Raw genomic sequence first — 12,492 nt, 5'->3', positions numbered from 1 at the left:
GATGCAGTGGAAGACATAAATTGAATTAATTCACTTCAATTCAAATTTCAGTTAATGTCTTGAGGACTAGGAACTAGTCTGCCTGAGCACAAAGCTTGACTCTGCCAGTTACCACTCGTGTAAATCAAACAAATTAAACAATCTTTTGGAGCCTAAGTTATCCCATAAAATCAGTGATGGTAATGACTAATGAACCTCATAGCATTGTTGAGAGGATGAAATGAGTATATATACAGTCAATCTTCAGATTCACAGACTTCCTATTTACAGATTTTCCTATAGTTAAAATTTATTTTAATCCTAAAATAAATATTTGCAGAGCTCTTGTGATCATTTAGGGACATGTGCAGAGTGGTGAAAAATCTGAGTTGCTTGACATTCACATTTCCAGCAGAGGTTGAACAAGGCAATTGCTCTACCTTCTTATTTCCATTTCCATATTATAATTGTTTTTTATTTTTTAATATTTAATTAGAGGGTAATTGCTTTACAATGTTGCACTGGTTTCTTCTGTACAACAGCATCAATCAGCCATAAATATATATATATATCCCCTCCGTCCTGAGCCTCCCTCCCTCCTCCGCTTTAGGAGGTCACAGAACCCTGGGTTGGGCTCCTTGTGTTTTACAGAAACTTCCCACCAGCTATCTATTTTACACACGGTAATGTGTGTGTTTCAGTGCTCCTCTCCCCACTCATCCCACCCTCTCCGTTCCCCAGTGTCCACAAGTCTGTTCTCTGCGTCGTGACGATCCCCGCCCAGGGATGGCACCGCTCATCTGCGCCGTTTTCTCGATTTCATGTATATGTGCTGTTGCTTTGCAGGCCGTAAGTCGTGTCTGACTCTGCAACCCCATGGGCTGCAGACGCCAGGCCTCCCTGTCTCTCGCCAACTCCCGGAGTTTGCCCAAGTCCACTGTCCATTGAATCGGTGCTGCTATCCAACCATCTCATCCTTTGCTGCCCTCTTTCCCTTTTGCCTTCAATTTTTCCAAGCCTCGGGGTCTTTTCCAAGGAATTGGTTCTTCACATCAGGTGGCCAAAATATTGGAGCTTCAGCTTCAGCATCAGTTCTTCCAGTAAGTATTCAGGGTTGATTTCCTTTAGGTTAGCTAGTTTGATCTCCTTGCAGTCCAAGGGACTGTCAAGAATATATATATGTATATATTATATATATATATATATATGAGTGTGTGTGTGTATATATATATATGTATTTATATACAATAGTCCATTTTATATATGTACTACAATTTCTTTTTTTGTTTGTTTGCCACTTTATTTTTTTATTGAAGTAGAGTTGATCTACAATATTGTGTTAGTTTCTGGTGTATGGCAGAGTGATTCAGTTACACATTCTTTTTCATATTATTTTCCATTGTGGTTTATTACAGGACTGAAACAGTTCCCTGTGCTACACAGTAGGGCCATGCTGTTTATTCATTCTGTGTGTAATAGCTTGCCTCTGCTCATCCCGACCTCCCAATCCAACCCTTCCCACAGCTGCCCCGCTTGGCAACCACAGTCTGTGTCAGTGAGTCTGTGTCTGTCTCATGGATAGATTCATTTCCGTCATATTTTAGACTCCACATGTAGATATCATACGGTATGTCTTTCTCTGTTTTACTTCACATCATATGATGGTCTCTAGTTCCATCCACTTAGTTGCAAATGGCAATATTTCATTCTTTTTGTGGCTGAGTACTGTTCTCTCGTGTGTGTGTGTGAGCGTGTGTGTGCGTATCTCACATCTTTATCCATCCAGCTGTCGGTGGATATGTAGGCTGTTTCCATGTCTGGGCTATTGTCAATGGTACCACTATGAACGTAGTGAAAGGCACTCAGTCGTGACCTTGTGACCCCCTTTGTGACTCCATGGACTGCAACCTGCCAGGCTCCCCTGTCCACGGACCTCTCCAGGCCAGAACACTGGAGTGGGTAGCCAGTATTCTTCCCCTTCTCCAGGGGGTCTCCCCAACCCACGGACCGAACCCAGGTCTCCTGCATTGCAGATGGACTCTTCACCATCTGAGTCGCCAGGGAAGCCCATGAACATAGGGTGCATGTATCTTTTTGAACTATACTTTTGCCCTGATACATGCCAAGAGTGGGATTTCTGGATCACATAGCAACTCTATTTTTAGTTTTTTAAGGCACCACCATACTGTTCTCCATAGTGGCTGCACCAATGTACATTCCCACTAACAGTGTAGGAAGGTTCCCTTTTCTCCATACCATCTCTAGCGTTTGTTATTTGTAGACTTTTTAATGATAGCCACTCTGACCAGTGTGAGGTGGTACCTCATTGTGATTTTGATTTTGTCTGCCACTTTGAATAATCCACAAACGGGCAAGCAGCAACATAAAAGTTTCTCCCAGGGAATTCCCTGGTGGTCCAGGGGTTAGGACTATGACTTCTTTACCCATTCATCTCTTGACGGACATCTAGTTTGCTTCTACACCATGATTACTATACAAGTGTTTTCATGCAGTCTTTGCAGTGTCAGTTTTTCACATTTTTATGCTTCCTGTTATGTGATTTTTTAATTAAAAGAATTAAATTTTCCTGAGTGTAGTGCTAAAAGAAGACTGTGATGTGCCTTAAGGAGAAAGTAAGTATATAACATATAGAGCTGTTGGCTGTGAGACCAATGTTAATGAATCAACAGTATATATTAAATAAGATCTCTTTAAAGAGAAACATACATAAACAATATTTTGGATTGATTGACTGATGAGAATGTGACCAGAGTCTTGCAGGAAACTGTCTATTTTTGCTGGGAGCAAAGAAGCATTCATGAATTCACTGCTCACTGTTACTTTATAGAACCTAACTGCTACAGATAATGGGGATCAGCTGTGACATGTGTGTGTGTGTGTGTGTGTGTGTGTGTGTGTGTGTGTTTATGGAGAAGGAAATGGAAACCCACTCCAGTATTCTTGTCTGGAGAATCCCAGGGATAGAGGACCCAGGTGGGCTGCCACTTATGGGGTCACACAGAGTCAGACACAACTGAAGCAACTTAGCAGCATGTGTATATATATATATATTCCTGAATGTGAGCACTGTAGAAGGGTAAGCTGTTTCTCTTCTCAGTAGATATGATTTGGAAGATGGAGTCATTCCAGATATATGATGATCTTCAGTTCAGTTCAGTTCAGTTGCTCAGTCGTGTCTGATTCTTTGTGACCCCACGGACTGCAGCATGCCAGGCCTCCCTGTCCATCACCAACTCCCGGAGTCCACCTAAACCCATGTCCATCAAGTCGGTGATGCCATCCAACCATCTCATTCTCTGTCGTCCCCTTCTTTTCCCACCTTCAATCTTTCCCAACATCAGGGTCTTTTCAAATGAGTCAGCTCTTCGCATCAGGTGGCCAAAGTATGAACAGTATGACAACCTTAGACAAGTCATTAACCCTTTCTCTACCTCCGTTTCTCATATTCAAAATTAGTAAATGGGGTGACTGATCCATGAAACCCTTCAATTTCAACTATTAATTTTTTTTTTTTTTTACTAATTTTCTTATGTGTATGCTTTAGAGCTGGAGAACAAATTATTGCTGTAACAGAAATAGTTCACAGAGCATTTATACATTCCAGTTTCACTATGCCCTGACTTTTTCATTCCTCTGTTCCTTTACTTCTCATGGTTGCAGGGCGTCCTGTGGTTCCTAAATGACACCCATGGAGAACAAAACAGAAGTGACTGAATTCATCCTCCTAGGACTTACTGATGCCCCAGGACTACAGGTCCCACTCTTCATGATGTTTACCCTCATTTACATTATCACTGTAGTTGGAAATCTGGGGATGATCACGTTGATTCTGTTGGACCCTCACCTTCACACTCCTATGTACTTTTTCCTGAGTAATCTCTCTCTGGTGGACTTTGGTTGCTCCTCAGCAGTCACACCCAATGTGATAGCAGGATTCCTCACAGGAAATAAGGTCATTTCTTACAATGCATGTGCTGCTCAGATGTTCTTTTTTATAGTCTTTGGCACCGGGGAAAGTTACCTCTTGGCTTCAATGGCTTATGACCGCTACGCAGCAGTGTGCAAGCCCCTGCGTTATGCCACCACCATGACAAAAAACAGGTGTGCTTGTCTTGTCATAGGCTCTTATGCATGTGGTATTCTGAATGCCTCTGTCAATGTGGGAGATAACTTCAGTTTCTCTTTCTGTAGGTCCAATGTGGTCAACCACTTTTTCTGTGATGTTCCAGCAGTCACGATTCTTTCTTGCTCTGATAAGCACATCAGTGAGTTGGTTCTTGTTTATATTAATACCTTCCATGTGGTTTTTGCTCTCCTGATTATTTTTATTTCCTACCTGCTCATATTTATCACTATTCTGAAGATGCACTCAGCTGAGGGATATCAGAAGGCTTTGTCCACCTGCGCTTCTCACTTCACTGCTATCTCCATTTTTTATGGGACAGTCATCTTCATGTACTTACAACCCACCTCCAGTCACGCCATGGATACAGATAAAATGGCCTCTGTGTTCTATGCTATGATCATCCCTATGCTAAACCCTATGGTCTATAGCCTGAGGAACAAGGAGGTCAAAAGTGCATTCAAGAAGGTTGTTGAGAAATCAAAATTGTCTCTAGGATTAGCTCTTTAATAATGTAGGATCCAAAAAAGTTAGAGTCATCTCTAAGGTGTCCTTTGCTCAGTGACTCACATGTTACGGTCCACACAGCACTTATCTTCCTGAGGAGATATCCTGCCATTGTATGATGTCAGATTCCTAGTAGAAACAAACATAATGTTATTAATTATTATCATGTTGATGCAAATGTACATGCAAAAACAGGAGAATACAGAAGCCTAGGGTTAGAACTGCATTCCTTTGTCCCATGTATGCACATACAAACCAGAGCAGGAAATTTGTTAAATAAATAAATCACGTATGGCTGGTTTTTTGAAAAAGAAAAGAATTTTAAATGATCAATTGGTGTGCTATATGATCCAATAATTCCATGCCTGAGAATATATTGGAACAATCTATAGTTCAAAAAGATACATGCAGCCTCACATTCATATCAGTGCTATTTGCAATAGCTAAGACGTGGAAATAACCTTAATGTCCATTGACAGATGAGTGGATAAAGAAGATGTGGTACATGTATACAATCGAATACTACTCAGCTATAAAAACAATAATGGCATTTTTACCAACAGGGATGGACCTGGAGATTATCATATCAGATAAAGTAAGTCAGAAAGACAAACACCGGTGATATCACTTACATGTGGAATCTAAAATATGATACAAATGAATTTATCTATAAAACAGAAACTGTCTTGCAAGACACAAAGAACAGACTAGTGGTTGCCAAGGGGAAGGGAGAGGAAGGAGAGCTGGGTCAGGAGTTTGGGATGAACAGATGCAAACTATCACATATGAAATGGATAAATGGCAAGGTCCTACTGTATAACACGCTGTTTCCAGTCTCCCCATCTATTTGCCATGGAGTGATGGGACCAGATGCCATGGTCTTAGTGTTTTGAATGCTGAGTTTTAAGCCAGCTTTTTCACTCTCCTCTTTCACTTTCATCAAGAGGCTCTTTAGTTCTTCACTTTCTGCCATAAGGGTGTCATCTGCATATCTGAGGTTTTTGATATTTCTCTCGACAATCTTGATTCCAACTTGTGCTTCATTCAGCCCAGCATTTCACATGATGTACTCTGCATGGAAGTTAAATAAGCAGGGTGACAATATACAGCCTTGATGTTCTCCTTTCCTGATTTGGAATGAGTCCATTGTTCCGTGTACAGTTCTAACTGCCGCTTCTTGACCTGCATACAGATTTCTCAGGAGACAGGTCAGGTGGTCTGGTATTCTTATCTCTTTAAGAATGTTCCACAGTTTGTTGTGATCCACAACAACTGTCAAAAAGGACATGAGTTTGGGTAAACTCCAGGAGTTGGTGATGGACAGGGAGGCCTGGCGTGCTGCGGTTCTTGGGGTTGCAAAGAGTTGGACACGACTGAGCAACTGAACTGAGCTGAACACAGTCAAAGGCTTTAGCATAGTCAATGAAGTAAAAGTAGATGTTTTTCTGGAATTCTCTTGTTTTTTCTATGACCCAGTGAATGTTGGCAATTTGATCTTTGGTTCCTCCGCCTTTTCTAAATCCATCTTGTATTTATGTATATATCCAAACTAAAATATAGATTCTGTACAAGAAATAGCTTCATCTGCTTTGTTCATAACTCCTTGGTAAAAGTGAGTGAAAACATTAGTTGCTCAGTCATGTCCGACTATTTGTAGCCCTCCAACTCCTCTGTCCATGGAATTCTCCAGACAAGAATACTGGAGTGGATAGCCATTCCCTTCTCCAGGTGATCTTCCTGACCAGGAATCTAATCTGGATCTCTTGCATTGCAGGCAGATTCTTTCTCATCGGAGCCACCAGGGAAGCCCCCAGTCCTTGGTACTTAAATCAATTTCTGGATCATAGGAGAGTTAAATAAATATTTTTAAATGAATGAATGTATGAATGAAAGGATGGATGAAGCTTTTATTTCAGCTTCATCCATTTGGATGAATGTATTAAATATTTGAAGCAGGATATTCATAATTCATTCATAAAATAAACCTTCTATATAAAATTAGCATTTCAAGAGGCATGACTGGTGTTTTGTTTGGCTGAAATATTTTCTACGTTGTCACTCAGTGCTTTTAATTCCCACTGACAGACGCAGTGATTAACTGGAAACTTTGTCATCATCCCTTAGAAATGATACCTCATTGACAACACATCAAATAGATTCTATTTAGTAAGTCATAAAAGACAAAACGTATCAAACTATTTTAATGCTTAATATCTGAGTTAGTTACGGTAATGCAGTTAATTCCAGTGATTCTAAATAGATAATAGATAATGTAAATAATAGTTTATCTAATATTTATCTAATAAATAATAGATAATGTAAACATAACAATACTTATCAATAGTAAACATAATCTACATTAAATACTCTAGTAGAATAATATTTATGTGTTTTATTTTGATCCTTGGGGAGCTCAATTCTGTAATAAAGATGCCCATAGGAACTTGCACTGATATTCCTTTCTCTGTGTCTACATACTTAGAGGTTTCCATACTCCCAGTATTAGCAAGACTGTGTTTGGATATACTGAGATGGACAGCAATGTGGACAGAGTGTTGCAATCCAAATATATTCTCTTCTGGCTCTAAGTTTATGATGATAGTGACGTGTCTTCTGCTGGAGCCATTTAAAAGTTACTTTTAAAACTTTTAATATTTTATTTTTAACTGTAGGGTAATTATAATATCAGAGAAGGCAATGGCACCCCACTCCAGTACTCTTGCCTGGAAAATCCCATGGACAGAGGAGCCTGGTAGGCTGCAGTCCATGGGGTCACTACGAGTCGGACGCGACTGAGTGACTTCATTTTCACTTTTCACTTTCATGCATTGGAGAAGGAAATGGCAACCCACTCCAGTGTTCTTGCCTGGAGAACCCCAGGGATGGGGGAGCCTGGTGGGCTGCCATCTATGGGGTCACACAGAGTCAGACACGACTGAAGTGACTTAGCAGCAGCAGCAATTATAATATTGTGATGTTTTTTCGTACATCACCATGAAATGGCCACGTATACCCCCTCCCTCTTACACTTCTCTTTCACCCCCTCCCCCTCCCAGCCCTCTAGGTTGTCACAGATCACCAGCAAACTCCCACTGGCTATCTATTTCACATTTGATATTGTGTGTTTTCAGTGCTATCCTCTCAAGTCATCCCACCCCCTCCTTCCCCCACTGTGTCCAAAAGTCTGCCCTTTATGTCTGTGTCTCCTTTGCTGCTCTGCATATAGGGTCATTGGTACCATCTTTCTAGATTCCATATAGATGTGTTAATATACAATACTTGTCTTTCTGACTTACTTCATTCTGTATAATAGGCTCTAGGTTCATCCATCTCATTAGAACTGACTCAAACATGTTCCTTCTTATAGCTTAGTAATATTCCATTGTGTATATGCATCACAACTTCCTTATCCATTCATCTGTGGATGGACATCTAGGTTGCTTCCATGTGCTAGTTACTGTAAATAACAAATGCTTTTAGAATATGTTTTAGATTTACAGAATAGGAGCAAAGAGAGCAGGAGCTCTCATATACACCTGTCCTAGTTTTTCCTAGTTTCATCACAATATACTACCTTGGCACATATATCAATATAAAGAATTCAACACTTATACATTGCTAACTGAATCCCATACTTTATTTGGAGTTCACTAATTTTTTTCTCTCTACTATCCTTTTCCTGTTCCAGTATCCTATACATGGTAACACACGGGGAAATAAAAATGGTATTTGCTTTCTGGCATTGTTTAGAGCAATGTTTTACAAGTAATATAACTGATGTAGCACCTATTACATTGAAAGTGAAAGTGATGGGGGGTAAGGAGACAAAGAAGGCTACGCTGTTACATCTAAGAAAAAATTGGGAATATGGTGACTAACATTGGACCTAGTAGTAGAAATTCAGAAGAAACCTCCAGATTACTGAAGGAATGTCATTGGCAAGGAGGCCATGAGCCTTGAATTTAAAAATCTTTGCCTGAACATTCCAACAACTCTAGAAGCTCAAAATTTCATGTGTAGAAGTAATCTGCAAAAGCAGAATAGTCTTTAAAGAGATCATACTCCTCAACATGCACTTAAACTCCCTGCCATGGTCATCACTTTGCATAAAACATTATATTAAACACAACATATCCCCACTTGTTTCAGGAAAAAGTCCATATCCTTAGCACTGAGCAATTCATCCTCTTTTGTAATGTCCCAGAACGTTCACTTGAGCCCTGTAGCTAAATGAGGCCTTTCAAAGGTACCTGAAGACCAATTAGAAACTCTTCTCTTCCCCAAACCTTAATTAAAAGCTTCCCTATCTTACACTATCTCAACTGTTATTGTTTAGTCACTAAGCCGTGTCCGACTCTTTGCGACCCCATGGACTGCAGTACTCCAGGCTTCCCTGTCCCTCACTATCTCCCAGAGTTTGCTCAAACTCATGTCCATTGAGTTGGTAGTGCCATCCAACCATCTCATCTCTGTCACCCACTTCTCCCGCCCTCAGTCTTTTCTGGCATCAGGGTCTTTTCCAATGAATCGGCTCTTCACATCAGATGACTTAAATATTGGGGCTTCAGTTTCAGCATCAATTTTTCCAGTAAATATTCAAGGTTGAATTCCTTTAGGATTGATTGGTTTGAACTCCTTGCAGTCCAAGGGACTCTCTAAAGTCTTCTCCAACACCACGATTTGGAAGCATCCATTCTTCAGCTCTCAGCCTTCTTTATGGTCCAACTCTCACTCAATGAATCTATTATCACATCTTTCAGTTCAGTTCAGTTCAGTCTCTCAGTTGTGTCCGACTCTTTGCGACCCCATGAATCACAGCACACCAGGCCTCCCTGTCCATCACAAACTCCCGGAGTTTACTCAAACTCATGCCCATCGAGTCAGTGATGCCATCCAGCCATCTCATCCTCTGTCGTCCCCTTCTCCTCCTGCCCCTAATCCCTCCAAGCATCAGGGTCTTTTCCAATGAGTCAACTCTTCGCATCTTTAAGCCCCTGCTGAAATCCAAGTAGTGACAGATGTGTACCCTTGCTCAATAAAAAGGAAAAGAACACAGCCTTTGTTAATTTTGCCTTAGATTTCATTTTGTCTTTGACACACTTCAGAAATCCTCATAAGAAATAATGGATAAAAGAAAAACATACCATACAACAGATACACCAGGGACCAATGAAAATTATAGGAAATGAAATTCTCTCCAGAGATAAAAATCAGGGTCTTGTAAAGAAATATCTCCCATCAGTAAAACTGAAGAGCTTTCATAATGTTAATTCAGCAACATTTCAAAACTGAGCTGTGTAATTCCATTCTCTTCTTTCATAAAAGGGAACTCTTTTTTCAAATTATTTTTTACCATATTCCAGTATCATATATTGAATGTGAAAGTAGGATGAGCTATATTTTTTCTTTGTTTTATTTTTTAGTTCCTAAGTGCCTCACCACAGGGAGCCACATTTAGAGTGAATGGAGAGGACCATTAAACCCCTGTAGTATTCTAGACATTGACCTTTCATAGGAATTAGCTGCAATTTAGGTTATCTCCTTAATGGAAGTAGAAAATATGTTGAATGTATGTGTGTGTGTGCAAAGGTAAAATATTTGATATTTATAAATATTACAAAGGAAGAGACTTGTTAGCTGTGTGCCAAAATATTTTCTTTCTCCTCTTAGGCTTATAACTACTTATATTCTCAGCCTTCGTGTGATTAGTTGTGGTCATATGATTGTACTCTTGTCAGTGAAATGTGAATGTGTTGTATGTGCCATTTCCGAGCCTGGCCCTTGAAATTTCCCATGCAGTTCTGTTCATTCTCTCTTTTGTTGTCATCAATTGGATATAGAATCCAGGCCAGAGGAGATAGTGGAGCCACAAACCAGAAAGAACTTGGATTACCGTTCTACTGAGTTTCCATAGAACAACAAACCGAACAACATATGAGCAAGAAAAATCTCTGTGGTTAAGCCACTGCAATTTTGGACTTTGCTTGTATAACAGCAAATATTATAGTATTATTTATACCAACTAGCATGAAGAGACTCCCAGAAGACAACCTGGATGCTGCTTGCAAGAAGTGGAAGGACGTTGTGACAAGAAGCCCCACGAAGTGTCTATAGCACAAGTTAATGTCACTGATATTTGTCAATTCTCAATCAGCTTCTAAAACATAACAGGAGGAAAAAAACCCACAAGTTTTGGAGAAAAAAAAGACCATTCCAACCAAATTTTCTTATCTAAGGAAACTTTAAAATCTTCTGAGCTTATTGCATGTGCTTTTATTCATGGTTTTGTGTGTCCAGTGTTTTACTTATATGCATGTGTTGTTATAAGGCAGAGAAAATATGACCATATGAATGAATCAAAGATAATTAATAAAGTTTATTACAAGCAGGGCACCAAATTTTCAAAGGCCCCTGTGGACATCGTCATTCAGATATCACATAGTTGGACATAACATTTTCTTTTTTCTTGATGATAGACTTTTGAAGGAGAAATGGTAATATTACCTCAGTAATTTAGGAGTAGTGTGGGTCCTAAAATGTGAATAATTTCATGGTTAAAGACAGGAGAGGAATGAAACTAGGTTATTTGGAATCTTTTAGCTTTAAAAGGTGAAGCCTAGAGACAAGTTTGCTTTTTCAACTGCCTTCTTGAAAGCACTTTTAACCTCCTTGTTTCTTAAACTATAGACCAGGGGGTTCAGCATGGGGATGACCATGGTATAGAACACAGACGCGATTTTGTCTACATCCATGGAATGACTGGAGCTGGGCTGGGAGTACATAAAGATGACTGTCCCGTAGAAGATGGAGACTGTGGTGAGGTGAGAAGTGCAGGTGGATAAAGCCTTTTGATATCCCTCAGCCGAGTGCATCTTCAGGATGGTGACAAATATGAACAGGTAGGAAACCAAGATAACCAAGAGGGCAAAAAAGATATTGAAGCTTGCCACAAAGACAAGAACTAGCTCACTAACATGTCTATCAGAGCAAGAGAGGGCCATGACTGCTGGAACATCACAGAAAAAGTGATGGACTAGATTGGACCTACAGAAAGAGAGACTGAATGTGTCCCTGATGTGAACAGAGGCGTTCAGAAAGCTGTAGACGTAAGAGCCTGCGGCCAGACCCGCACACACACTGGTTGTCATGGTGGTCGTGTAGTGTAGGGGTTTGCACACGGCTGCATAGCGATCATAAGCCATTGATGCCAAGAGGAAATTTTCCACGGTGGCCAGGGCTACAAAAAAGAACATCTGAGCAGCACATGCATTGTAGGAGATGACCTGGTCTCCCATAAGCAGCTCAGCCATCACCTTGGGAGTGACAGCTGTAGAATAGCAAAAGTCCACCAAAGACAGGTTACTAAGGAAAAAGTACATGGGGACGTGGAGACGAGAGTCCATGAGGATCACAACGATCATCCCCAGGTTTCCAACCACGCTGAAGAGGTAGATGAGAGTAAACACGATGAACAAGGGGACCTGCAGTCCGGGGGCACTGGTGAGTCCCAGCAGGATGAATTCAGTCACCCCTGTATTATTCTCCATGGATGTGGTTTGGGAATCACAAGATGACGCCCTGTAGCAATGAGAAATAAAGGAACAGAGAAATTTAATGGAGAGAAATGGAAACAGATGGATGACTAGATGATTGGTAGATAGGTAGATGTGCATTATTGCATTATGGCAATAATTACAAATTAAATATTATTCATATAAAATATGCTTTGACAAGTTTTTTTTTTTAATTTTTTTATTAGTTGGAGGCTAATTACTTCACAACATTTCAGTGGGTTTTGTCATACATTGATATGAATCAGCCATAGATTTACATGTATTCCCCATCCCGATCCCCCCTCCCAC

At 40.3% G+C, this 12,492-nt stretch overlaps 2 protein-coding genes across 3 annotated transcripts; one reads left to right on the top strand and one right to left on the bottom strand.

Moving 5' to 3' along the window:
- The first annotated feature begins 3,679 nt into the window (after positions 1-3,679).
- On the top strand, positions 3,680-10,731 carry LOC133056696 (olfactory receptor 5B2-like). Of its 2 annotated transcripts, XM_061142332.1 has the most exons (4): positions 3,680-4,101; positions 4,192-4,265; positions 5,194-5,225; positions 10,471-10,731. In XM_061142332.1, the coding sequence occupies exons 1-4, from the start codon at positions 3,680-3,682 to the stop codon at positions 10,489-10,491; spliced, it is 549 nt and encodes a 182-aa protein (XP_060998315.1). In that variant the 3' UTR covers positions 10,492-10,731. The 2 variants fall into 2 exon arrangements, with proteins under 2 accessions (XP_060998315.1, XP_060998307.1); XM_061142324.1 differs by lacking the exon at positions 5,194-5,225.
- Positions 10,732-11,232: 501 nt separating this feature from the next.
- LOC133056689 (olfactory receptor 5B3-like) lies at positions 11,233-12,177 on the bottom strand. Its single transcript, XM_061142316.1, has one exon. The coding sequence runs from the start codon at positions 12,175-12,177 to the stop codon at positions 11,233-11,235; it is 945 nt and encodes a 314-aa protein (XP_060998299.1).
- Positions 12,178-12,492: the final 315 nt, after the last annotated feature.

This window comes from Dama dama, chromosome 1, assembly GCF_033118175.1.
Source record: "Dama dama isolate Ldn47 chromosome 1, ASM3311817v1, whole genome shotgun sequence".
Classification (NCBI taxonomy): domain Eukaryota; kingdom Metazoa; phylum Chordata; class Mammalia; order Artiodactyla; family Cervidae; genus Dama; species Dama dama.
The sequence above is the reverse complement of the archived record's forward strand: the minus strand, read 5'-3'. Positions and strand labels throughout refer to the sequence as shown.

What these genes read in the sequence shown, in the direction of transcription:
- LOC133056696 (XM_061142324.1), top strand. Translation starts at nt 3,680, where the DNA reads ATGACACCCATGGAGAACAAAACAGAAGTGACTGAATTCATCCTCCTA. An exon ending in ACCACCATGACAAAAAACAG is followed by an intron (nt 4,102 to 4,191) that starts GTGTGCTTGTCT and finishes CTCTTTCTGTAG; the next exon opens with GTCCAATGTGGTCAACCACT. An exon ending in TTGCTCTGATAAGCACATCA is followed by an intron (nt 4,266 to 10,470) that starts GTGAGTTGGTTC and finishes AATTGGATATAG; the next exon opens with AATCCAGGCCAGAGGAGATA.
- LOC133056689 (XM_061142316.1), bottom strand. Translation starts at nt 12,177, where the DNA reads ATGGAGAATAATACAGGGGTGACTGAATTCATCCTGCTGGGACTCACC.